At 41.4% G+C, this 26062-nt stretch overlaps 3 protein-coding genes and 2 non-coding genes across 6 annotated transcripts; 3 read left to right on the forward strand and 2 right to left on the reverse strand.

Annotated features, from left to right (window-relative positions):
• Positions 1 to 245: 245 nt before the first annotated feature.
• fam189b (family with sequence similarity 189 member B) lies at positions 246 to 8919 on the reverse strand. The gene is made up of 14 exons (XM_056381816.1): positions 7373 to 8919; positions 7222 to 7278; positions 6621 to 6728; positions 6339 to 6455; positions 6103 to 6210; positions 5742 to 5902; positions 5547 to 5646; positions 5366 to 5438; positions 4375 to 4672; positions 3858 to 4219; positions 3734 to 3775; positions 2936 to 3111; positions 2662 to 2808; positions 246 to 2492 (listed from the first exon to the last, which is right to left on the reverse strand). Exons 1-14 carry the CDS (start codon positions 7604 to 7606, stop codon positions 2235 to 2237), a joined length of 2241 nt encoding a protein of 746 aa, XP_056237791.1. The 5' UTR covers positions 7607 to 8919; the 3' UTR covers positions 246 to 2234.
• Positions 8920 to 9490: 571 nt separating this feature from the next.
• Positions 9491 to 15096, reverse strand: rab13 (RAB13, member RAS oncogene family). The gene is made up of 8 exons (XM_056381570.1): positions 14520 to 15096; positions 13691 to 13751; positions 13221 to 13281; positions 13018 to 13095; positions 12055 to 12144; positions 11638 to 11703; positions 11433 to 11483; positions 9491 to 11291 (listed from the first exon to the last, which is right to left on the reverse strand). The coding sequence occupies exons 1-8, from the start codon at positions 14641 to 14643 to the stop codon at positions 11220 to 11222; spliced, it is 603 nt and encodes a 200-aa protein (XP_056237545.1). The 5' UTR covers positions 14644 to 15096; the 3' UTR covers positions 9491 to 11219.
• Positions 15097 to 16662: 1566 nt separating this feature from the next.
• Positions 16663 to 22835, forward strand: rps27.2 (ribosomal protein S27, isoform 2). 2 transcript variants are annotated; one of them, XM_056381630.1, is made up of 4 exons: positions 16663 to 16737; positions 17254 to 17362; positions 19619 to 19729; positions 21623 to 22835. In XM_056381630.1, exons 1-4 carry the CDS (start codon positions 16732 to 16734, stop codon positions 21649 to 21651), a joined length of 255 nt encoding a protein of 84 aa, XP_056237605.1. In that variant the 5' UTR covers positions 16663 to 16731; the 3' UTR covers positions 21652 to 22835. The 2 variants fall into 2 exon arrangements, with proteins under 2 accessions (XP_056237605.1, XP_056237606.1); XM_056381631.1 differs by lacking the exon at positions 16663 to 16737 and adding an exon at positions 16850 to 16994.
• LOC130172972 (small nucleolar RNA SNORA13) lies at positions 19359 to 19490 on the forward strand. The gene has a single exon (XR_008828366.1). It is a non-coding gene; the product is annotated as a small nucleolar RNA SNORA13 (small nucleolar RNA).
• LOC130172971 (small nucleolar RNA SNORA13) lies at positions 20661 to 20792 on the forward strand. The gene has a single exon (XR_008828365.1). It is a non-coding gene; the product is annotated as a small nucleolar RNA SNORA13 (small nucleolar RNA).
• Positions 22836 to 26062: the final 3227 nt, after the last annotated feature.

The raw sequence follows: 26062 nt of genomic DNA on the forward strand, positions 1-26062 counted from the left end.
GCTACTAGTATCGAACCAGGATGGGCTTTTACGTGGACTGACCAATAGGAATTGTGAAGAGGCGGGGTTTAAGTGGAGTGGTGAGCTTCAAGTATTGTAATCAGTTTTACTGCATGAGAAGAAAAACTATATTAAAAAAAGGACAATACAGAGACAAAAAAAAACAATCTACTACTGTATTAGGTTTACAGTATTTTCTGTGATTGTTTCCCTTCGAAAAATGTATAAATCATAAACATAGGTACTTTATTTTATGTCTATTATTTATTTCGTGTGTTGAAATACATAACTTGCATTGAAAGTTTTGTCATTGACACTGCATTTAAAATCTGGAATAGGTGTCATATTTAGATACATTTATTATTCAGGTTTCAAGGCTCTATCCTGTTAAGCCTGCCATACAGATATACATCTCTTCAAATAAATAATGTTTTATGCAAGACAGGAGGTAGAAACACAGCTCAGTGCCTTTATAAGGGTGTGTATGAGTGTGCCTGTATCTGTGTGCAGGCTGAGTGTGTATGCGTGTAAATTTTTAAAATTAGTTACATACATATGAGTGTCTCCAAAATGTGCCTTTACTGATATGGAGTCAATATCATCATTTAGTGAGCACACCAAAAAGACTTTCCAAAGATAAAAACTCCAATCTGACACGCATATATTGATATACTTGAAAATCCAGTATCCAGAGCTGCCAGACTCATCACATGTTCATTGTCACTGGAGTGTCAGCAGCCCAAGGTGGCTTCTTTTTTTCTTCTTCTCCATTTAACCACCTACACACTACCCCTTGCAAGTCCAAAGGGAACCGTGCCAACACATAGTGTGAAGCACGACCTTTTAACAAATAATGTCTGTACATTTATTGCAAGAGACTCTTCATTTCATCAGAGTCATAGTGCAATTTACACCTCTTTATCTTACAGGATCAGGCTGCTTTAGCCTGTGTCATAGATATGCATGTGCATTTGAATAATTTTCAGACCCCATCAAAATCAAATTAGGATGCAGAGGCCTGTTTGGGGCCATCTGGCAGTAAACTTTGGAAACACTGCACATCTTTGACTCTGACCTTTCCCTTCAGCTATCTATTAACACAAACACATTTCAATCGCTACTATCATAGGTCTTGGGTGCAAGAGGAGAAAAAGTAATAAGCATTGTCAAAACATGCAGATAAAGACATTCTGAAGACATGTTACTTAGTTACACAGACGGTCAGGATCTAATGCATAAGGTTCCTGCTGTACTCGGGAGGCTGTAGCAAAACATGCACATATGCAAATCAAACCACCGTGTCCAAGGGGCCACCCACAGAGAATACATTGCAAAAGCTGAACGTGTGTCTGTGGCGTGCAGTACTGTCAGTGTTAGAAATGCTGGCTGCCTTTCTTTGAAGGCCAATGTGGGGACGTGAAAGTGTGGAAAAGTAGGAATCTGAATTGCAAAAAAACAAACAAAACAAAACAAAAACAAAAAAAAAAACATTGCAAAATTAGCAACTCAGTCAAGGGGTTTTAATGTGAGAGCATTTGTCCTCGTGTGCAACCTCATCTGTTTATCTTACATTGTACTCAGCTAACTATATGTTTATTGAGATGCATTTTTTTTTTTTTTATCAATGGAAGACAAAATAAGGGTTTCTATGATCACTTCACCTGAGCGATCCTGTGGATATATAGCAATGTACAAAAGGGCCAGATGCATATTGCAACCCATTATTATGTAATAGATCGAATGTACATGTGAGTAAGTGGTTGTTGTAGCATGGAGTGCTTGTTGAGTTCTGTCTCCAGTCTTGAGGAAAAGATGTTTCCAGATGACTCTTGAGAGGGAGAAGGTGGAGATTACAGCAGAAAAGATGCTTCTGGTAGGTTGCTCTCAGCCGATAATGTTGTAATGTTGTTCTGTTGGAGGAAAGACCACGCTGGCCAGAAATAAGCATCAAATGACTGTTTCATTGATGTTGACCAGTGAATTAAGTGTGAGCTCTGGGTTGATGTTCCAAGTGATAAAGAGCACCACTGAATAAGGCCATTTGCACAGTTGGCTTCAGGAAACAGGAAGTGGCAAAGAGAAAAAGGAGGGAAGACTTTCAAAATATCAATACTAGATGTTTTTACTTGAATAAATCCTGCTCATCATCAACCTTCCTTTTTTTCCCTGCAACCCTGCCATCTTGTATACCTCCTATTTTCCTCCCCAATCCCTCCTTCACCCTCTTCTCCTCCTCACAGTGCAGACTCTGAGTAGAGAGCTCCCGATGACCCATGCGGTGGATAAGGCGTCACCAATCGACGTAGTGATGCTGTTGAGGAGGAGCTTAAATCTCCACAGCTGCGCAGGTGGATCCCCTCTGGTGCTCGGCCGCTGTAGTGCCGGTTGTGTCGACTGTCACTATGGGAGTGGTGGTGTCCACGATGATGAGGAGGATGATGAGTGTGCTGGTTGGACTGTCCTCGGCCGGTGCTCCATGGGGTCCGCAACACCTGACAATGATTTTATCAAGCAAACATTTAGACAAAAACTAGACAGCCTGATGAAGATAACTGGAGATGCACGTAACTCGTTGTAGAAAGGTAAGTAGAGGAGTAACATGATCTTCCATGTCTACAGGTGCATAAATGAAATTAGATTAAGCAGAGCTTGGTGTCATACTTGCTCCAGGGGTAGGTGGTTGGTGGCAGCACCCTCAGCTCCACTCCGCCTCTTAGGCCCCTGCCCTGTGCTCCCAGCATGCTCGGAGGAGGGAGCTAGGTTGCGTTTGGAGCGCTGCAGGAAACGAGCCACCAGAACTCGAGTCACCTGAAGGAAAAGAGAAAAGATCAGTGTAGGGGTGACAGAAATAGGGCAAACAAACAGCAGTCCAGCTGTTGCTAAGAAACACATGGGAACTGTCAAGTTCCGTTAACCCTGTCTTTTCAAGACTTGCCTTAAGGTCTCCGAGGGAACGGTGGCAGTCTTTAGGTAAACGCAGCGGCGACGTGGGTGGGGGTTTGGTGGGGACTTGCACCCCCGTGGCTGCTGATTTCATGCTGCCTTTCCTCGGCAAAGCTGCAGCAGGAGGCAAAGACGTGCGGGGCAACAGACATGCCTCAGACGATGGACCTTTGGAGACAGAAAAAAGAAAAACGGAGAAAGCTTTTTACGCTCAGTAGACACTTCCATATCTGGCATAGCCGTGGGTGTTCTTTATATATAATAAGACAGCTTGTTGTCATGCTCTGCAACACAGACTAAGAGCATTATCATGTTTTTAAATGTTGCAATATAATATTCAGTTCGATAAAATGTAGGCTAATGAATATAGGCTACTTAAAATCTTAAAGATACAGACATGTAGAGTAATTCATGCAGTGAAGCCCCTTAACCATGGCTTATCTTTACCAAGTGTCAGCAAACATTCATAAATTAGACCATCTGAAAATAATGTAAACGAGGAGCTGGTGAATCACATTATTGTTTCCACAGCGGAATCTAATTTATCAATCTGTAATCAAATCACTGTTAATTTAGATGTTGTGGAGTTTCATGAATCACATCCACATGGGGACAGATTTGCATGTCTCCTCTGGTGCTTAAATCTACACTAGACTCTAATAATGTTTGATAAATGATGGCCATTAGCTGCTGAGATATATCTCATCAAAACAACATAGATGTGTTCTCTTTCAGACCAGTCAGACACCTGTACACCACATCTCAAAGCCCTTTATATAAAAGCTTTTACCTGTATCTATAGATGCTTTGCTGTCTCCAGAAACAAAGTCAACTAGAGAAGAGGGGACAAAAGGACAAGTTATGGAAACTGTAAAACTAAAGTTAAGAAATTTTCATGTTGGCGTTTGAATCACCTGTATCAGTCGAGGAGCCGAGGCCCGGCTCACTGTGTGACCTCACCAGGCGTAGCAGCCCTTCACTATCCCCTCTTACACCCTCTCCGTCCTTCTCACTCTTCCCTGCCCTTCGTCGAAGGTACAGTGGCTGATGTGGAAGGGGCGTCCCACTACCCTGACCACCGCCCTGCTCACTGGCAGCTGAGGAGGATGAAGCTGGAGCAGCAGAGGAGGTTGGAGCAGCTCCTTGGCGTGAGGGAGTGGAGGGGCGAACGCGAATCTCTGGGATGGAGGATCGCTGTTGAGAAGTGGAGCTCCCTATTGCTTCAAGCTGGGAACAGCTACTAGCTAGCATGGCCTGGCGACGCAAGACTGGAGACCTGGAGAACGACACAGGAGAACTCAGAATATGTGTGTACTAGTTACAGGCTTAATTGTGGATTTGATTTTAACTTAGAAATTATCTTACAGCCCAATAATTTTGCACTATGATGAGTAAAGAAAACACCATACACCACCATGTCTATGCCCTCACCTGTATGTGGTGGTGGCTGTGCTGGGAGAAGAGCAGGAGTTGGACCTCTCTCCTCTGAGGAAGCGCCTGGCTCTCGGTCCTCCTGCCAGAGGACTCTCTGGTGTTTGAGATTGAGGACCACGGAAGCTGAAGTACTCCCCTCCATCTCCCCCATCTCCCCCCTCACCAGCGGTCCTGTTGCCCCTCTCCCCGTGGTGCCTTAGCCCAACCTCCATAAGACAGGAGTCCTCAGATGGGGAGGAATCATCAGGGATGTCCACAATCTCTGACATCAACAGAGATCCACTGTCCATGGACACTGGTAAATATGAAATGGTAATCTGTTATTATGAAGACCAGGATCTACGTATGTAGAACTGTGTTATCTGAAGCGTATACCTCTGTGTGACAGGTAAAGTCCTTGTGTATGCTGAGTTTCCTTCATTTCATTGACTTTTTATACTCCGTTAAAGTCAGCAACTTACTCTGATCATTTTTCTGAATTGATTAGACAAGTTTTTAGATTAAGTTATTTTTTCTGGGCTATATTAATTGTGTTTTTATCATCAGATTTGATCTCATTTAGACAATTATCGACCTTTTAGTCTTTGTTTGGAGTTTACATTTAAATATGAACATTTTGCCTCAATGAATTAAATCAGGGTTGCAATGAACACTTATTTTCATTAGCAACTGTTCTGTTATATAATAATCAATTGATCATTTAGTATATAAAATGTCAGAAATGGGGAGAAAATATCGCTAGATTGTACAAATCTAAAGGCCTCTACTGTTTTCTTTTTTATTTTACCAAGATTTCAATAGTCAAAGAAATATTAAATTGGCAATTATATAAAAAAGAGCTTTTAATATTCACTATTATGATATTATTGATTCACTGTTAATCAGCTAATCGTTGAATTTAAATGTAACATTACCAACATTACCAACATTGCCACTGACTCCTGTCAACTAGTACAGGTGAACCTGTCACGATGTGATGTTTTCTCACCTTCTCCACTGAAGGCAGTAGAAGTTCCTCTCTCTCCAGACAGCTCAGTGCCGTGGGGGTCAAACATTGTTGCCTTAGCAGTCACAATAGAGAAGGATCAGCATGATCACTAGGTGCATCACACAGAACAAACAAACAAACAAACAAACAAACAAACACACACACACACACACACGCTCACCTGGCTGACAGCTCTTTGTCCCATCACAGCTTCATAAGGAGGGGGGCAGTCAGTAGGGTACAGAGGAACAGGGCTCTCCATCGAGCCATTATAGGTGATGCTGGACATTAATACAAAAATAATCATCTTACACTCTGTTATCCAGGATGCTGATGTATATTAAAACACTGAAAGCGCCTGCTCTATGTTTGTTACCTCTGAGCGTCTGTCTCAGAGCTGCAGGTGTACTCAGGAGGATAGTAGGGAGGCGGAGGGATGGGTGGGACAAACTCCTCAAAGTCCATGATGTTGGTCAGGAAGGCATCCTGAGGAGTGGTGCATTCTGGGTTGACTGACCGAGAGCGATGGGGGGCCAGCTAGGCAGGGAGAATAGGAAACACAGCATTGTCCAACAGATAGATGGTTATAGGCTGTAACATTTGTACAAAGTGTTTTTAAAATGTGAAGCCTGAATTTCTTAAGGCAGCAGTATAGCTGAATTTCAGAGTACTTCAATGTAAAAAAAACAAAAAACTGCTAGTCTGGTAGATGTGAAATGTGCTGTGTCTGTACTCACCAGGTGCACAAGGTCCAGGGAGAAAATGTGAATACTGCAGGTCACAGTGGACAAAGTACAGATGATGGTGGAGAGAATGCTGAGACCACAAGCACTGAACAAAAGGTCCTGCAGAGAAGTATGCATTCAGAAAAATCACAACTCCACAATAAACCAGCATATTATTTGTAGTAGAGTATATATATTAACTTGGGCAATAAATTGATAATACGGGTCTAGATACACATCCTACCCACCTTCAGCTGATGTCTGACTGAGTGGCAGTCAGCATTCAGGTAGAGGACCAGGTTCTCCTCCTCTGTGATGGAGCAGGTGTGAGGGGGCACGCAACACACACACAGACCATTCTCCACCTACACACATTCCCATACACAGAGGATTGGTGTGAAGTACTCATCTGCTCACTAAAAACATATTCACTCAAAACAAAAAACTATTTCTGGCACGCTCCCCGTGCATCTGGCTATAAGGGCATTTCAGCATGAGGCAGCAGACAACACTTGCATAATGTTGTGTACCTGGCAGGTGAGCATAGATTTGACCATCTGTGCATTCTGACAGGAGAGCATCGAGCCGGCCAAACTGAGGATCACACACACTGCAGATAGCAGCATGAACAGTGACACCTGTGGAGGAGCACAGAGATATGATATACAGCAGGGTGAGTTTTGTTCTTCTAACCAAAAACTACAGCCTGTAATTCCACTGAAAAACACACCGTCAGCCAGAGAGGTGTTTCCAAGGTCAAGAATAAACTCTGAACCTCAGTTTTTCACAGTCGTCAAAGTTGCCAGATAAATTGGACATCTACAACTGGGCAGACTCCATCTGCTGATGACGATCAGCTACTAAACTGAGCTTGTTGTGAAATTGGTTTCTCAACTTTTCACTTCAGTTCTTATCATTCTTGAATGGTACATATTTCAAATTGGTAAATATGTCAAATCACCACAACCTGGTTAAAAAACAGTGAACCTGGGCTTCTACGGCCCCTGGAGGTCTGGGGCCCTGGGGAACTCTTTGCCGTGTTTGTAATCCAGCCTTGCTCCATGGCACACAGTTCTACACTTATAGCTTAGAGACTTGAACGCTCATTTTATCAGATGGAAATGTACATACCACCAGTGTCAAAGGTCTCCTCCATGAGATTATCCCAACTATTCCTGATGCCACCACCTGGTAACAAACACCACACAGACAAGAAGACACACACTTTAAGATCTCTTGTTTCATTCTTAACGCCGCAAGTTGATGTCAGATTTACACTTACAAAGAAGCCAGCCCAGAATGGACAGGACTGCCTCACGCGAGCTGAGGAGGTGAAGGCCATGCTGGTGAAAGAGAAGGCCAGGACCATGGCCCCTAGGCCCAGGTGGCAAAGCCCCAGGTACAGGAGCAGCCGTGCACCACCAGGACCCCGGCCCGACATGCCCCTGCGGCTGTCTGACCAGCCTCGAGACCCCGAGGCAGAGGCCACGCTGCTGGAGTCTGACGGTGAAGGCATGACAGGCTCGTCTGTGAGCGGAGGAGGCCGGGAGAGGTTTCACACTCACTCTGGGTTCGCAAAAAAAAGTTTGGTTGTGTGGGTAGAAGCACAGGAGAGTAGAAGAGGGAGAGACATAAATGCTGGCTTCAGAGCTCCACTCTGTCACAATTATGCACCAAGCTCTCCACTGGCAGGTGCCATAGGTGCTGCGCAGTGCTCCATGGTGTGTGCACTATAGTCCAGTCAGTGAGTCCAAGAACTTTGTCAGCAGAAAGTTGAGAAATGAGCAGCTGCTACACACTCACAGCCACCTTACTCGCCTCATTTGACATTTCAGCCATGATACTAATGTTGCTTGAGTCAATACAGTGTCTCTTACACGCCGTGCAGTTCACAGGCCATTATAGCTTATAGAGTACAGTCTATACCATTCTCCTACTTCTCTGATTATAACAGTCTCACAAACTGAGCTCGTTTTTTTCCCCAGTCTTCACATCATTGTTATACTCATTTGCTTTTTGCTGCTCTCTCCTCTTCGTCTTCTGCCGTCCACCTCTCCCTCCTCTCGCCAGTGGCATTGCGGTAACTGGAGACCCGAGCAGGCCGCAAATTCTGAAGCATCCCAAAGAAAACCCAGCTGATCAGCAGCGATGACATGAGCCGGTCATTCCGTGGTCTGTCCACTCAGGAGGAGCTAATGTGAGCTCCCGCGACCTTATGTTAGGTCCTCATCCAGTCACCGACAAGAGGGGGGAAAAAAAAAATACGGTGTGGAGATCAAAAGCCCCAAGATCACATCGGGTTCGTTCGGGAAGCGGGACTAATTACCTCGACATGAACAGGAAATAAATATCCTACATCGATTTTCAAACTGCACCAAAAATAGCAGCAGGGCTGGGATGAATCTTTCCTCGCGGGTTTCGATCTTTGACAACTCCACCTCGGGGGTTTTGCGGTGGTCCACACACACGCACCTAGACCCCCCCGCCCCCTCCTCCTCCTCCTCCTCCTCGTCCTCCTCCTCCTTCTCGGCCTCGTTCCTCCCTGCAGTCACGCGGGCATCCCGTTCAGCCCGTGTGTTTGTATCTGTGTGTACATGTATCCCGGACGTTTACCTCACTGCCTCCCACCAAACGTCACATGAAGATAACAGCATAGCCAAGAGCCTACCTATGCCCGGGATAACATGTTGAAATCCTTCCACGTTTATCTTTAATTCTTCCTTTCACTCGCCCCTCCCTCTGCTGCCCTCACGCCTCTCCTCTGTTCCCCGGTGCAGCTCTGACACTGAAAGAGGAATGTATCGTGTTTGCAAACCGAAACCAGCCCGACGTGATGACAAGGCACGCAGAACGTGCAGGCAACTTGAAGATGCGGCAGAGCGCGCGCACACCGTTGTGATGCTGATGCTTGGAAGGAGGGGCGGTTGCCTAGCGACAGACTCCAGTTCCTGCTGCTGCAGCAACGAGGGGGAAAGAAAACATCACTGTACTGGCCGATGTACAGGGAGGATAGTAGTTAAAAAGAAGGCAAGAAGGGTTCAATTAGTGTCTCATAGGTGCCTGGTCTAATCCATATATGTCAACAAACAGATTAGAGCCATAAAGGTTTCGTAACTATATGGCTCTGTTACTGGTAAATACATAATATATTACTGCTTTATAGATCATTTTTAGCCATTAAAGAGAACAACTCTTAGGTTGCCAGGTTATGAAAAATCCACCTCCATAATGACATATATGTCTTTTTTGCTCGATTTTTATAGATCAAAATCCATTAATAAACTGCTTGACTTGACTCCACACAAGAGAAAAAAAATTACAAAATCTAGGAACAAGTGGTATATAATATTAGTGGCATAGTTATTGTACCAACACACAGTTTCAAACCACAACACACATCTCATGTTTACAGTTTTGCATTTTTATTCAGCAAGTGACAAAATCTTGTGGCAGGACTAAAAATACACTGAATGTGAAAGAAACTTGTTACAGGAAATAGTATATCTGGGCAGAAAAAAAAACTGTCAGGATCAGATGAGCACCTGTAATCAGAGTCATTTTGAATGATCTGAAAATTTCCTGAAGAGGAAGACTGTCAAGTCTGATGTAGAAAATGTGTGGTAGTGTTTAGTCAGAGATTTACCAGGCACTTCAGATAAAAGGCAAGATCCACTAAATCAATTCCAAATGAGGGACAGATGAGCACCACTGCTTCCCAGCCTCTCACATCCTGTCTATTCACTTGCTTTATCCATCATTCTTTTATCTCTCTACTCATCCCTCTCATATTGCACTTATCTCAGTTTCCATCCTCCACATTCTCAATCCCTTCATCTATTAAAACAAAGTGTTTGCTTCAGCCTCAACAAACAACCGACATGAACTTGTTTAAATCATTAACGCAAAGAGCATGTTTTCAATTTCTTATAGGATGTAACAATGAAATTTCTATGTCATGCACTCAGCGTGTTCAGAGTCATCTGGGGCTGTAGATTTTGTAGAATGCATCATAACAGCATTATAATAATGCTGTGCACTACTGAAACATCTCATCAATTCTCAACGGATATGCACAAAATAACCATAATGGAATGTAAATATAACTTCAGCCAACATTTAAAGCTCAATGTTCAGTTCATGACATCTATTTGTCAAAGTATGTATGAGCCACTAAAAATGCTGAGAAGCAAAATATGTCCCGTTTCTCATATGGCACTTAAGGAATGGGATGTCTACCTCTCTGTGCTCTTGTAATAGTATACAAACCATCTGAATTTGAAACAGTCAACTGACAAAAAATTGAAATTGCATTGCCAAACAAAGGTGTTTCATGACTTATTGTTCAATCATTTTAGCATTTCCATCTAATTTCCATCTAACAGAATCATTTAAATGCCCGTGGCCCCATGAATTTAATGACATTTTGGGCAAAAGACTACAACCAGGAGCCTGCTGTGTGAACTGTATGTAATGAATCAAAATACTTTATAACAAACTCTTCCTCTGCCACTGAACTACTAAAAGCTATTACTGCATGTGCTCACACTTACGCGGTGAATGAACTGGTTCCATTAAGCTGAAATTTGTTTGTTGTTTGTTTTACTAAAGAGCTACCCAGTCCAGAAAAGACTTTTAAAACACAGCTGAAGTTCTTCCAAGACATTAAACAGTGGTGATGTAGGGTTCATAATGTGGTGATAAGCTAAAGAAATACAGGGTGAGAAATAGAAATGTACAACCGTACTAAACATTGTGGGGACTGGTTTTTGAATTTGCATCAGGGCTCAGTTTAGGGCCATCGAAGACTCCACTTCACCAACTCTTCATGACTTTTACACACAGTAGAATTCGCAAAAAATATGTTCCATGTGTAATACAGGCACTATCTCAAAGGAGTAATCTATAAATAATTTTTTATGGCAAATTCTTGGGGAACAAAAGTACAAACTCTTGTAAAGGGAGTATCAATTGTTTAGCTATAAAAGCACTTTTTGCACCTGTGTGTATTTGACTTTTAAGTCCACCAGATGGAGACAGAAAACGTGTTGCGCTGTATTCCTCCAGTAATACTGGTGTGTTCTTAAATCTGTATTTGTATGGCATTATCTTCTGTGTGCTAGCTGGCACATCTAGAGAAGAACACACTTGGAGGTTTTTTTCTCTGTGCTGCTGGTGATCTTCACCTCTCGCCCTGTGGGGCCCTGCCAGACGAGCAAAAAACAGACAAAGAAAAAGAAATTACACACACAAGCAGTATAACATACATCTCTAATCCCATGTTTATGGAGGAACAAAAGCTTCAGTTTGGTGTTATTTGGTATAACAAGTCCGTTCTGACTCACTGGTTTCTTGCTGGATTTCTGTAGTATGTCACGTGCCAAAGCCAGAAAAGACTAAAGAAAACAAAAACATAAGACGAATGAGAGAAAATGAAAGTCAATGTCTGCAGCATATGTATACTATCATAAGAAAAGCAGCTTGTGAGTTTAAATTTAATGAAGTGTCAAGACAGTGTTTTGTTAGTCTGTGGTTTTTTTTCCGGCTCACCTCCTCGACATTAATGCTGGACTTTGCACTGGTCTCGAAGAACCTGATGCCATGATCCTTAGCCAGCTGTCAACCACAGACACGGAACTGGTTACAGGTCAGGATATGAGTGATCATAACTTAGGGCTTCTTATCTAAAGTCAATTCAAAGCTGGCATATCAAGAATGTGACATACTCTGTCCCTTCCTCAAATAATCACCACCTTGTATAAAGTTAAAAGAGACTCCATATTAATAATCTGTTGTTTCATTTTCTATTGTTTCTTTCTCACAATTAAACTACAGCAGCTCTTCATTCTTCGATCCATCTACCCACTATTCTGAAAGACAGTACTTTCTCAATACTGATACTTCAAAATTACACTTACAGCTTACAACACATGGGCTGTAATTACATTGCTGTGAATGTCGTCTCACCTTTTCTCCTGTCTCCTTGGAAACTTTCCGCTTCGCCTCAATGTCACACTTATTACCTAGCAACATCCGACTGACCCCAGCTGATGCATTCTGGGAAAGAGGGAACGCAATTAATTGATTAGGGCAAGTTGAGTTGGGGTGTACTTAGGTAAAGGTGCTTGCTTGGCGGCAGACACAGATAAAGAGATTAAAGGGAATGGACAGCAGAAGTCTTAACATGAAAGTCTGAACTGAACAACCAGAGTGATCTGCACTTGAGAGGCAATAACAGCAGCTGCTTGCAGCAGGAGAGCGGTCTCTGCGGTCACTGAAAGTATCAGATAAGATGTTTCATTAAAAATAAATAAAAGTAGGGCATATGTGGACGCTGACTGTGGGTCTGTATTCACAGTAATCGTAAGTCGTTGATTTAACGTCCATTTTATGAGATTGTGTGAAGGTATTTTACTACGCAGTGTTCATTCTTTGTATGAATACTTTCATATTTTCCTCACATTATGTCCTGGTGTGTCCAACAAATGAAATAGTAGTAAATGAAATACTACATTGTCTCAAAAAAAACAAACAACCTTGCCAGTGGAAAGGTTGGCTCACTTGGTGGTATTTAGCCATGTTTTGATTTGATCTGTTTAGATTTAGTTTTAGTCCTGTTGATAGATGAATAAGACAAAAAAAAACAAAAAACTCCTGTCCTTAGACAATCATCAGGTAAAACTATTTTTCACCGTGGACAGTTTTCGCTCGGGCTACGTCTTCAGTAGAAAGAAGCTTTAGGGCTGGAATATGTTTCGTGTGATTTGGATGTACTGACCCTTTAAAATCACCAGTTGTGCAATGACCCTAGCTTTGTTGTTGCAGTGAGTAAAGACCCGTACTCATGACTAATATGGCTCCCACTGACTATGCACTGTTTTTAAGTATTTCCTGCTTGCCTTTGTCATGGTTAAGTGGAAACAGACTCACTTCTTTGATGCTCTTCATCCAGTTCTGAATGTTTTCGAAGGACTTCTCGTCTGTGATGTCGTACACCAGGATGATGCCCTGACACACAGAGACGAGAGAGGGGGAGAGGGGAGAGTCAGTCAAAGGTACAGAGCCAACACAAAGGGGCAGTGATGTCAGCCTGATTATCCAGTCTGCTTGTTCTGCAGGCGTCCTGTGCTCACCATGGCCCCTCTGTAGTAGGCTGTTGTAATGGTCTTGAACCTCTCCTGCCCTGCTGTGTCCCTGCACAAAGCAACACACATTCAAAGTCAAAAAATGTGCACTGATGCGTGCGTAACTTGCAAAGGACTCAAAAACGCAACAGTAGTTAAGAGAAAGTTGTGAGAGATGTAGCAAAATGCAGAGTGATGCATTTAATGTGCATTTTACACTGAATTTAAATGTCGCTGTAACAACACCCTCACATGACATGAAGTGGCACTCTGTGGCGGCCATGTGTGATGGATACTTGCACAATAAACCCTGTCATAAAATCTTGATTTGGAGAACAAGAGGGAGGTTCCTCTTTCCTCTCAGTAAAATGAGACAGAGGCAGGCAGAAAACAGACGAACATGACTCAGTGTATCAGCTTGACCTGCCTCCACCAAATCACAGAACAACTCCAGAAAGCAACCGTCTGTCACCTCTTACCAGACTTGTAGTTTCACTTTCTTTCCGTCCACTTCAATGGTTTTCACTTTAAAGTCGATGCCTGAGAGATAACAAGAGGACAGAAAGAGCGTAGAGGAGGAGGAGGGGGGCAGAGAATGAGTTAAATACCTCAGATATGAACTAAAAACACACCCACCCAGGCACACACACACATTGCAGAATATATAGGTCACCCTCACTTGGGTGGGGACTGATTCATGGTCATTTTCACTGTGATTTTGACCCCTCAGTGCACTCCCGTCCACTGACAGACATAAAGGAAAGATGTACAGGCCTGAGGGATGCACTGTCTGTGAGTTATGTTTTCTTTTTCTTTTCTTTTTTTGTCCTGCTGGATGCACAAGCTGACAGACGGACAGACAGTAAGGGGCAGAGGAGGAGGGGGGCTGTCCTGTGCAAAAACTGAGCATGCCAGAAAGCCAACCATTCTTCTGGGAACGTAGAGATGGTAAAAGAGATAGGAATGAGGGTGGGTGGACCTTCTGAGAGCCAAGTGAGAGGAATGAGATCTGAGAGAGAGATCGGAGAGAGGGTCAGGGAAGAGACAGCACACACATTCAACAAACAGAAAGAAAGAGAGATAAAAGACAGAATGAAAATAAGAACAAATAAGAGAGCACAGACTAGTTGAGACATGAAAGCAGTCGGACAAACCAGTTTGTGCAGTGCCGGGCATCACATACAGGAAGAATGAAATGTCAGCAAACATTTGTCCTGCTCACATCCCAGGTTTCAGACAGGCCAATCATAAGCTGGTGCAGAAATGTCGTATAGGTTATAAGGCAAACATTACACTGTAACAACGTACCGATGGTGGAAATGTACGTGGAGTTGAAATTGTCCTCAGCGAAACGAATGATCAGACATGTTTTCCCCACTCCGCTGTCCCCGATGAGTAACAATTTGAAAAGGAAATCATACTTTTTCGCCATGGTTGGAGCTGTTCTTCAAAGTTAAAGCAGAACTCAAAGGGGATAAGTTGGAGTTGCCCCTATATAAAAGATCCTTTTCATCGACGTACGCTTTAAATCTTGATTTCTTTCCTTATGATTCAAAACAAACGGGTTTTTAAAAAATGTTACGCCATGTAACGAGTGGATCAACTTTTCCTTTTTTCCTCGCAGACTTGTCACCGGTAAATTCCGATCCCCCTCAGTGCTTCTGGATAGAGTGAGCTGGATAGAGAAATACACTCCATCCAAAGTTAAACTATCTACTGCAGATCAGCCTTCATCATCAAATCTATTCGAGGTGCATTTTACAGTCCTCCGACAGTCAGTATCACTCCATTTACAAACATACCGGGGTGGCTACGTGTTTTTTCAGCCTCCAAAAAAAAACTTGCTGTCGGCCCAGATCCCAGATCCGCTGAAAGGCTACGTAGTGTGGGAGTGCTTCATGGGAGTTAATGGCACAGACCTGCGGGCACCCAGTATGATCACTAGATGGCGCCGTTTGATCAGAAGATGTATAACTATAGCACAGCTGAGGGGACGTGAAAAGCTATGTCTATGTACAGAGACCTCACAAAGCGAACTGTAGATTCATAAATGATCAAAAATTATGCAAGCATAATAAATAAATAAAAACATCCTTGTAAGGAATTTGTGTGGTAATGTTTGATGCATCCTCCTCTTTTTCTTTTCTTCTTCTTTCTCTTCTCTTCTTTAGATGAAACGCATCATAAAGCGGATTGAGTTTTCTCCTTGATATGAAATATGGCATAGTAGGCCATATGTTAGTAGAATATGAATGTGCTAGATAAATAACCCTTGCCTTGCCCATCAGAATATCTACAAAAAATGCCACCGCATTGACATCATTAATATGCATATGTGTGATTTGTTTAGGCCCTCCACCATCATCCATCCATCATTCACTTGCAGAGTGTCAGTGCCAACATTTCAGCAGTTTCACTACAACCTGCGCCACCCTCAGGCAAGAATAAACAATACAAACAGAGAAGTTTGACACTGATTCCCCCAATTGGCAATGGGAGTTTGCAGTCTGCAGTTTTCCATCTAAGAAAAGTAAATGTGTTTGTTGTTTGTGTTTTTCACTCCACTCACATATAAAAAGAAGTCTTCAATGGCTGTATTTGGTGTTACATAACAAGACGTTTAATTAATTTGGCCCATGGCCCATTTCATGATAGGTTAGATTAACAACCAGGAAAAGCTGGCAACTGCCCAAGGGCCACAGCCCCCAGAAGCCCCATATTTACTCCAAACCATTTGGGTCTCCATAATTTGATTGATTGCAAATTTGTTGGTAATTTGCACCATTAAAGCACTACAATATCACAGGTCCTATGATTTTAGTTTTGACACCTGCAGTGTGGCCGTTTGTAAAGTTATGTTTTATGAAATTGCTTTCATTTTTCCTGTGTGCCAAGTAATTAACACACACACACACAAAAAAAACTCAAGCAAAGTGTTATTATTCCTTCATGGAAGTAGCTACTGTAAGGCTGCAACCAAGAATTACTTTCATTATCTATACATCTGACATTTATTTTCTTTAATAACGGATTGATTGCTCAATAAATAAAATGTCAGGACATAATGAAAAACATCCATCATTATTCCCTTCCCCGAAGTTAACATTTTCTTGTTTTTCTAACCAGCTATGGTAAACCCATGCTGTTGGGTTTACTGTCATGTTTGAGAAGCAGCGAATTTTAATCATTTTATTTAACAGATTAACCAAAATAGCTAATGTTCTGTCAATCAACTAATTGATTAATCAACTAATGATTTCAGCTTTCGAGTAGGCTATTGATTGGTTTCTGGGTGCCTGAGTCAATAGAAAATGACGTTATTGTGTAGTTGGAGGTTAACATATTAATACAAATATGTTAAATTGTATCTTATGTAAAAAACATAAACACACACAAATACCAACAAAAAAAAAAAAAAAAGTTTTTGTAGGTTTTTCTTCCTCCGGATCTTCACGCAACACTTTCCGGTACGTAGCTAAAGAAGGATTTCTATTTCCGGTAAGCGTCCACACGCGCAGACATGCCTGTAAGTAACGCCACACGTTTCTATCATTGCCATCAGTCATTTAAGAAGTATTTTGACGAGAAAAATTTAATGTAAAATGTGTTTTATTTATGTTTAAGTCAACGTGTCGATGTCGCGGTACCGCAAATGTAAAGATCTGAAAACAGACGCAAAATGGCGAAACACGTGGATAACAAAGCAGCCCACGCTGCTCCCTGACAGCAGTCCGAGCAAACTTAAATTTTACTAATTTCACACCGACATCAAGATCATTACAGGTTAAACTCGTTTTGTGTTTTCATTTATCAATAACAAAATGTGTGTGTTTGATCATTTTCTGCGATGGTTGTGGCTGTTTCCGCGTTTTTTCGCGTCCTTTCTCTTTTACTTTCCTTTAGTCTCACGACGTCTCATTTAAAATCTGCAAAGATATCTCGACCTTTACCCTCCTGTTATCATGCCGTAAAGTTTCTTACTGTGACTTTCTGGAAAAACTTAAAATGTTAATACTGATGATTATGTTGGATTTCGTTTCAGCTCGCAAAGGATTTGTTGCACCCAACCCCCGAGGAGGAAAAGAGGAGACACAAGAAAAAGCGTCTTGTCCAGAGTCCTAATTCATATTTTATGGATGTCAAATGTCCAGGTCAGTTTGTTTATGTAGCAGCCTGCCCACATTTTTTGATTCAGATAAGACAGTGCAGCATTAGATAAACAGAGAGGAAAACAGGTGTTGAATAACTCAAGTGCTGTGCTTACTTTAAGTTCGGTTTTAAAGTGGTAATTTACCAAACGTTTAACACGTTTCCCTTCTATAAGATTTTACCTATTTATATTTTTGGGTTTAGTGTACTTTTATACCATCCCGTAAGAGTAAAAGGTAATGGAAATTAAAAAATAACAATTTTAAAAATAAATATTAGACACAATAGTAACAGTTTTAGTGTTGCAACTAAGTTATTTTTATGATGATTAATCTCAGCCTTTTCTTTTTTTGATAAATTGATTTTCCTGTCAGGAAATACTGAAATGTGAACTTCCCTTTTTCTCAAAGTCCAAGATGACATTTTCAAATGTCTTGTTTTGCCCGAAAGTCCACACTGCACAGAGATTCAGTTTTTAGTATCATGTAAAACAGAAAAATAAAGAAGTCTTTACATTTGTGAGACTGAAAACAGATTTTTTTTGCCATATATTAAATTAAAAATTACTTTAATAAATGAGTTATGTAGATAGTTTCTGATTAGTTTTTCTATTGGTTGATAAACTAATTGTTGCAGCTCTTAATTATTTCTAAGCAATACTTAAAGCTTTCATATTTGAGTAAATTTTTTGAAACAAATGTAAACACTAAATGCAAGACTTGTTTTTTATTGTAGAGTAATTTAATTGTGATTTTAAAGATTTTATCTAAAGGAAAGTAAAGATTTTGAGTACTTCCCCTACATCTACATGACATTATACAGTTGCAATCGGACATATTCAATTCCCCTCACACTAGAAGGTATTATGGTGTTGTGTATAGAATTTAATGAAAATATACAATAAGTTTTGGTAAACAGAGCAAGAATATTTATTGATACATACAAGCATTTGTTATAACATAAGTTGACATAGATTTGAGTTTAAATGAAAAACATTTAATTCTCTTGACAAATGTCCATGTGATCAATGATTCAGCCCCTGACTTCGATACTTGTTAGAGCATCCTTTTGCTTTGATAACTTTAATAAGCGTTTTCAGAAAGTGCTGACAAGCTTCTGACACCTCATGGAATCTTTACACATTCTTCTCATGAAGAAGGTTCCTGCTCATTGAGGTTTTATGGCCGCTGCGTTGCAGCTACTTATTTAAAACTCCATCAAAGATTTTCTATGGGATTTAAATCTGGAGACTGAGAAGGCCACTCTGATATTCCACAACTGATGCCTTAACCAGGGATCATTATCTTGCTGTAGAGTCCGATAATCACCATGGTTGAAGTTCACCTCAGAGGGCACAACATTCCTCCTCAAAATAGCTGAGTATCTCCATGATACAAGTCGCATTCAAGTCGCCCCACCTTCACGCTTGACCGGGGGGATAGTGTTCTTCCTGATGAGATGGCTTAGGCCTCTTGAGGAAATATTGGGCTTTCTGTGCAATAAGTTTTGAACTTCTGTACAATGCTCCTAATCTCTAGGAATGGTGAAGATCTTGGAAATTGTCTCACACCCATTGCCTTTTAGGTGCAATATAATAATCATCTCTCTCACCTTTTGTGACAGCTGCTTATTCTTCACCACGGTTGGAACACACCTTGAACACATTCCTGGGTGGTGCTTATACAAACACATCGCAGCTGCAGCAAATAAAGGGTCATTTTTAAGTTCCCAGTGGGTTAATTCAGGTCAGAACAGACTCGCAATTGGTTGTAAAATCAGCAATTTTATATTGGGGTTGAATAATTGAGACATGGCATTAACAGCATACCCTGCTACTCTCAAATACCACATCACTTTATTTGTTCATTTGATGTATCATTCAACAGATAAAGACAAAAGCTAAATCCACCTCTGCAGTAAAGTACCTATTTCATAAGTGTATAAATACTTACTTTCTTTGGGGGAATCAATACTTCCAATTGCAATTGTAGAAAGACTTGCCTTTATGTGTTGCCCTTTCATTGTTCCCTTAGTGATCAGGGTGTCAAATAAGGCATACAATGACACTTGTGGTTGTCTGTGAAATGAGCTTCAAGTGACTCATTTACACAAACAGCTGCAAGGACACAGCAGAGATCAGAGTACAGTTGATTATGCAATGGTTAAGTGTTTGGCAGTGGGCTGTTGTTTTGGTTCTTTTGTGTAGTTGTTTTATGTTATCCCATTAAATGATTTGTGTGGTTATGTGCTGTTTGCAGGCTGTTACAAGATCACCACAGTATTCAGTCACGCTCAGACTGTAGTGCTGTGTGTCGGCTGTTCCACAGTCCTCTGCCAGCCTACAGGAGGGAAGGCTCGACTGACAGAAGGTACGACACACTGTTAAATTCAACATGCGTGCTGAAGAAAACTTGTTACCTTTGCATCTTAAATATGTGTTGCAATGCACATCCACATATAAAAACTCACGCCTATAGATAAATGTGTCATGTGTCAGTATGGAGTTTTCTATGATCTATTTTTGTGCAAGTGTTACACATGCTTGAATAATTGATCATTAAGCAATTGCGAGTGTGGGCTACTTTTAACACTGCATGACAGAAGGCATCACATGTCCTAGTACAGTAGAGTTCTGCATGGGCCTGAACCCGCCTCATATTCATAAGTCCCAACCTCCCACATCTGGTGTCACATTTGAGACCTGAACCCACCCAAAGATATATATTTGCTTTATTCCATTTATTACTGTTATCTCACCAGGCTAATGCAGCATAAGTACCAGTAACACACCAGGTGGATACCTGGCCTGAGACCCCAGAGGCCTGAAAACAATCTGGTCCTGTGCAAATATCAACATAAATATCATCAACACATGCATCATTTTCTCATCCTGTGACCCTGTATTGTAAAGTGCCCCTTCTTTAAAATGTTATTTTAACGCCTTAATCATTGTAAAACTTCATTGTACGCACGTAGTGAATATTCTTACATAAAGGGGTGTTGCGTCAAGTAGCCACAAACTGAGATGCAGAAAACCTGGTGGTATTTAAGCATAAATAAAGTATAGTGATGGGTTTCTGGGTGCAGCAGTTGTTTTGGCTCAGTTAGAAGGAGAAAAACAGAAATTGATTAATAAAATTACATTTGAAAATTATCGTAGCTGAACCTCGCCCAAGCTCAAAGCAAACAAAAGCACAGCAAAATGTTCCAAAACTTAATATTTTGTCTGGGCCTCTTGGGCTGGGGTCAGGTGGCAGAACTTCACTGTACAAAACATCTCTGAACTAACACCTGGATATTTGCCTTTGTGTTGCCCTTTCATTGTATTATTCATGAACAGGGTGTCAACTAAGGCATACAGTGACTCTTGTGGTTGTGACAGAAATTCATCATCACTGATCCATTTCTTCACAAACAACTGCAAGCACAAACTTACACACGCTTTTCCATTCACAAACATTTCTTTAGACTTCTCGGAACAATTACATCAGAAAGTAGTTCCAGCTAATCTGTCTCTTCTGATAAAAGTTCTGATAGGAAATGATGAGAATTGCTTCACCACTGTGAAGAAATGTTCATGCACTGTACAGTACATTAGTGAATTGGATGAGCTTTTAGGTCAAGGTTTCTTACCGACGTGCTCATTGTCCCACCCACTCTATCATCTGCTCTGCTGCCGTGGTAACCAAGGGCTTCTCAATGCACTCTGCTCTGAGTTACTATGGGTGCAGCTTTAACCCTTGGCACTAAAACCACTTTGGCGGTGATTCAGTCTGAAAGGGCAGAAAGCAACATGAATTTTAGTGTTTTCTATATTGCACCCTTCTCAGTCAGTTTTATACGCTCTGCCTGCTACAGTGACGAGCTTTGTTACTGTTAATCCTTTCTAAATCTTGTTTGCAGTTACAATTACAGTGACAATTTGACAGTAAGCTGTTTGATAGGGACATGTAACTAAAATTGATCCACAATTCTCTGTTCCAGTTTCTGAAATGTCAGAAATGTTCCCAATTTTCAGAATTTTACAGGCTAAATTTATTCAGCTAGAAAATACTGAACAGATTCAATAATGAAAATAAATTAGTTGCACCCTAATTGCATTGCCTTTTACTGAAAGGTTATTTACTAATCTTGATTCGATCCTCATTTGCACAAACAGGATGCACAAAATGTTAGTTACAAGACAGTCAGCAGCACCGTTGTATTGTTTTTTTTTTTTTGTTAATATTGTAATTAATCAGTCTCTCTCTCTGTATCATCAGGCTGCTCATTCAGGAGGAAACAGCACTAGTTTGACCAGACGAGGCTGGACACCATCGAGGAAGAGAGAACACAACTTGATACACATCAAGTTACACTGCCACGGAGCTGATGCAACAAACAGGGAATGGAGAGTGGGAATGCCAATAATGTCATACTAGAAAAAGTCTATCCAAAAAAAATTCTTGGCCCTGTTTAATCCCACCAAGTACCACATAAATTCTTCTCTCTTAATAAACTTAGGTTGTTTTTTTTGTTAAAATAATCTTGTATCTTTGTCATCCAGTTTCTTGTTTTTAATCTCTTGAAGGTTCTTCGATGTCATTTGTCTGGTAAAGATCAGGGCGTTTGAGGACAGTGTGGCCTCAACGGGTTTTTGCGTCTGTTAGCATTACACCCTTCAGTGATTAAGCACAAACATTTAGAGCAATGTGAGGGTATAAGATGAGCCTTGCAGATATTGCCCAGCAGTTGCTCAGCACCTTTGAAAACACTTAACCAGTTCCAGGAAAGGAGACATTGTGGCTGAAATTGCAAATTACATCCAACAATCTGTCCTCTGTTACAGCGTTTTATAATAAAAAAATTGCACTTTGCAAAGCTGAATATTGATGTAAGACAGACATTAACAGATACTATATACCTATGCCAAGTGAAAGCCACAGTGAAGTAAACGTTTTATTAAAAGGTAGACAGTGATTTTCTCAGTGCCTGCTCCAAAGTCAGTGGCGTCGGTGCAGCTGCCCCCCCCCCCCGAACGAGGGTTGATTCAGGGGAAAGTCATCTCCGGCTCTTCCTGTGTTTCCTGTTGCTTGTAAAACAAACACAGTGATGTGACACCAAATGGCATCACAATGAACATTGTGGTTGTGAATTTACTGCTTCTAAGCTTCCTGTGAAAATGATAATGTGGGATGAATTCTTGTCAAGTTGCAAAAAAACAACTCACTAGTTTAAGAATAGTGGGAATAACTTGACGATTCAAACTAAGATTTGTGACCTACAGTTTATTCACAGCTTTTGTTTAAGGCTTGTGAGCATGTAGGCCATTTGCACAGTCTGTATGTGACAGCTTTGAGTTGTACTTTGAAAAGACAAATTAAATCAAGGGAGGGAGTGATTCAATGATAGCTATCTTGTTGCTATGGTGACATTTTTCTTTTGTCTTGCTTGTACATTGGACACAGCTTACAAATAAAATCAAGGGAAATATAATTCTGATGTGCCTCCTGGTTACTGAATGAGTAATACAAAAATGAATTATAAAAATATAATTCTACATTCATTCATTTTTCACTGGTTTACCACTTAAATCTCATTTACTCCATAGTCTCAAATTGTTTTTAAGGGATTAACAGTTGCAGACAGCATTTCCACACATCCACTGCATGGTGTATAGCTTTAACTGTATTTCACTGTATTCTGTTACACAAACAGTCTCGTGAAGCACCAGAATAGGAGCTGTGTTAGTTTGGACAGCTTTTAAAACTGAAAAAGACTTATATTACCAGTATATGTACTAACAAGCAGACTTGCCAATAACAACCTATTTGATAGACAACAGGACAATTTCAGTAATCACCATGGGCTGAAAACCACGTTGTTATTTGGACACAGTAATAATGAGCTAATTTGATGCTTTGTTGCCTTTTCTACTGTAAACAGATGATTGCGGGAGAACCTCTGAAACTGACCTGTGGACGCCTGGCTCCCTGTAAGGTCACTGATTGTTTTGATGTCTGACTGCTGGATATAATTATACAGGTGGAGTGGAGACAGGGTCTGAACCCTGTCCAGTGAGGTTGTGACAGACAGCTCTATTTATGAGCTCTACTTTTAAGTGTCAGGGCACACACATTACATCATCTTTGAAAATATAGCTAAGGGGAAGTATGGCCAATGTCCAAACATGATTTTTCAAAGCACATAGCCCAAAACTGATCAAACTAAGTGTCTTTTGTTAATAATTTTTTTGAACTGTTCACATTTAACACCTGGTATTTATATGTTACTTAGAACCAATATGTTGACTGTAAAGGCTTTTGATTTTCATCCATTACGGCGTGTCCCAATAGCCAATTGGTTAAGATGCATGTGAGTGTCATCCATTACATTCTTGCTAGGGCCCTTTGTTGTTTGTCATAACCCTCTCTATCCCGTCTTGCTTCCTCTATGTCTCTATACTGTCACTTGTCCAGTAAAAAAAAACAATACTAACTTAATTAATCTGTTTGGACAAACTGATATCACGGCAGTATATGTGCACCAACAGTAGTAAAACTCAACTGATAATGAGTTCATACTAAGTTGAACATTAACATAAAGGCCCGTAAACTGAACCTTTTCTTTCAGCGGTCATAATGCTGTGTCAACAGAGAATGGCAGCTGATAAGAAGGAACAGCTTGTTTTGTCTGTAAATGGAATTTATTCATGTTAAGGTTGTATATGCACAGATTTCATACTAAATAACAGAATTTTGCTTTTATGTGCACATGAGACTTTAAATACACTCTAATGCTCAATGATGGATCTTAGACGGCTGTGTAACAAATTCTGTGTATGTTTTTCTGTGTATGTTTTTCTGTGTATGCTTGTGTGAGACGTACCTTGAAGGATGACAGCACGTCCTTGGTGCCCATCACAGTGTGCTCCACCCCAGGCTGAGGGCCAGTTGGGGACAGGGTTGACATGGAGCAGTGGAAAGCCAGCAGGTAGGGGCAGTGTCTGTGGGACACCTGAGAGCAGCTGTGACAGGGAGGGGACTGACCCTGCAAAGAGGCCTAGAGAGAGAGAAAGAGAGAGAGAGAGAGAGAAAGGAGAGGGCCAGTAGGGAGCAGCTGGAAAACAGACCCTTCTTGAGAGTGGACAGACACTCGAAATCTGTACACATCTGCCGTGAATAAAAGATAGAGGGAGAGTCCACTTCTTTTTCTAAAGATTATGTGATGATAGTGTGGTGACTGTATAATGTGAAGCTGTAGGCAGGGGGAGCTAAAGTGCAACATCTCAGGGTGCAACTTTGCTCTGTGTAGCTGTCCTCTGGGATAAGGTGCATGAAGACACACATTAAGAGCAGTCAAAAAATATGCTTCTGGGTGGGACTACTGGTTCATACTGGTCTATACTGGTCACACATATTAATAAGTGTAGAAGTTCTGACCGTTGTTTTTGAATTCCTTGTCTCCACTTTACGCTGGAGACACTAAATGCAGTCCCATAGATACATAGACTCTCTAAATTTGTGTATTTATACATGCATCTGTAAACTCCCCTTACTTGTGTCAGGACATGCTGTCCAATGGCCTTTAGAGGACAATCACTTTCCCAGGATCCTTTTGGCCTCTCCTGAAACTCCTGATGAAACACTCTACTGACCTGACAGACAATCTGATTTGTTGCATGCTAATCTGTTTGTGTGTTACTGAGGTCCTCAGTGCATCCTCCATGTAGCTGTAGCAGGAAGTACACGTCGGGGAATGTAGTCAGTGAGGGAGGTGTTGATGGGGCCCACCCCAAGACTCTTTATCCTGCAGACCAAAGCTGGACATTGAAAACTGCCTTTCAAAATCTGAAGTCATCTGAGCCAGGGCGCCTCTGAGTGGGAGGCAAAGAGGAGGATGGGACAGGAGGATCGATGTCAAAGGGCAGAAAAATCATTCGGAGACATAAGCTATATGAGTTTTTACAGTATTGATCTGAGCAGTTTGCATGAAAGAGGGAGAAAGACAGAAAAAGAACCATAAATTGTATAGAGATAGAGAAGAGTGTACAGGAAAGGATGTAGGGGTAATGAGTGTGTGTGTGTGTGTGTGTGTGTGTGTGTGTGTGTGTGTGTGTGTGTGTGTGTGTGTGTGTGTGTGTGTGTGTGTGTGTGTGTGTGTGTGTGTGTGTGTGTGTGTGAAACTATTGTCTGAAGTTGTCACAGAAGAGCATCCTGTGACAAAAGGAAGACAGGCTGACTTGGCCCTGCCACGCTGTACACAAGAGAGACCTACAGTTCATCTGCACCTACACACACACACACGCACAAAATTTGGTTTATTTGAGTTTCTCCTTTGCCAAGGACGGAGCCATTACACATCATTAGTATCCGGTGCACAATTAACTGACCTGAACACTGACGAGCAGGGTCTGGCTGACCCCACATGTCTCCATGGCAACAACCTCTAGCAGAGCAGAGCCACTGTCTGGGCCACTTGTCAGAACCCCCTGGGAGTCCACAGTGACAAGCCGTGTCCTGTCACACACTGACACAGAGCGTGGTGCACGGGGCAGATGGCGTCTCTGGTACACGAGACAACAACACACAGTGGCTATGACAAACAGACTCTTGATTTCTGGGCAAAATTTATATTCCACTGCTGGAAGTTATTAAACCCTTTAGGACTGAGTATCAAGGACACTTCAGCAGGTGCTTACTGTTGTAAAACTTTAAACTCAG

Source organism: Seriola aureovittata, chromosome 7 (assembly GCF_021018895.1).
Source record: "Seriola aureovittata isolate HTS-2021-v1 ecotype China chromosome 7, ASM2101889v1, whole genome shotgun sequence".
Lineage (NCBI taxonomy): Eukaryota > Metazoa > Chordata > Actinopteri > Carangiformes > Carangidae > Seriola > Seriola aureovittata.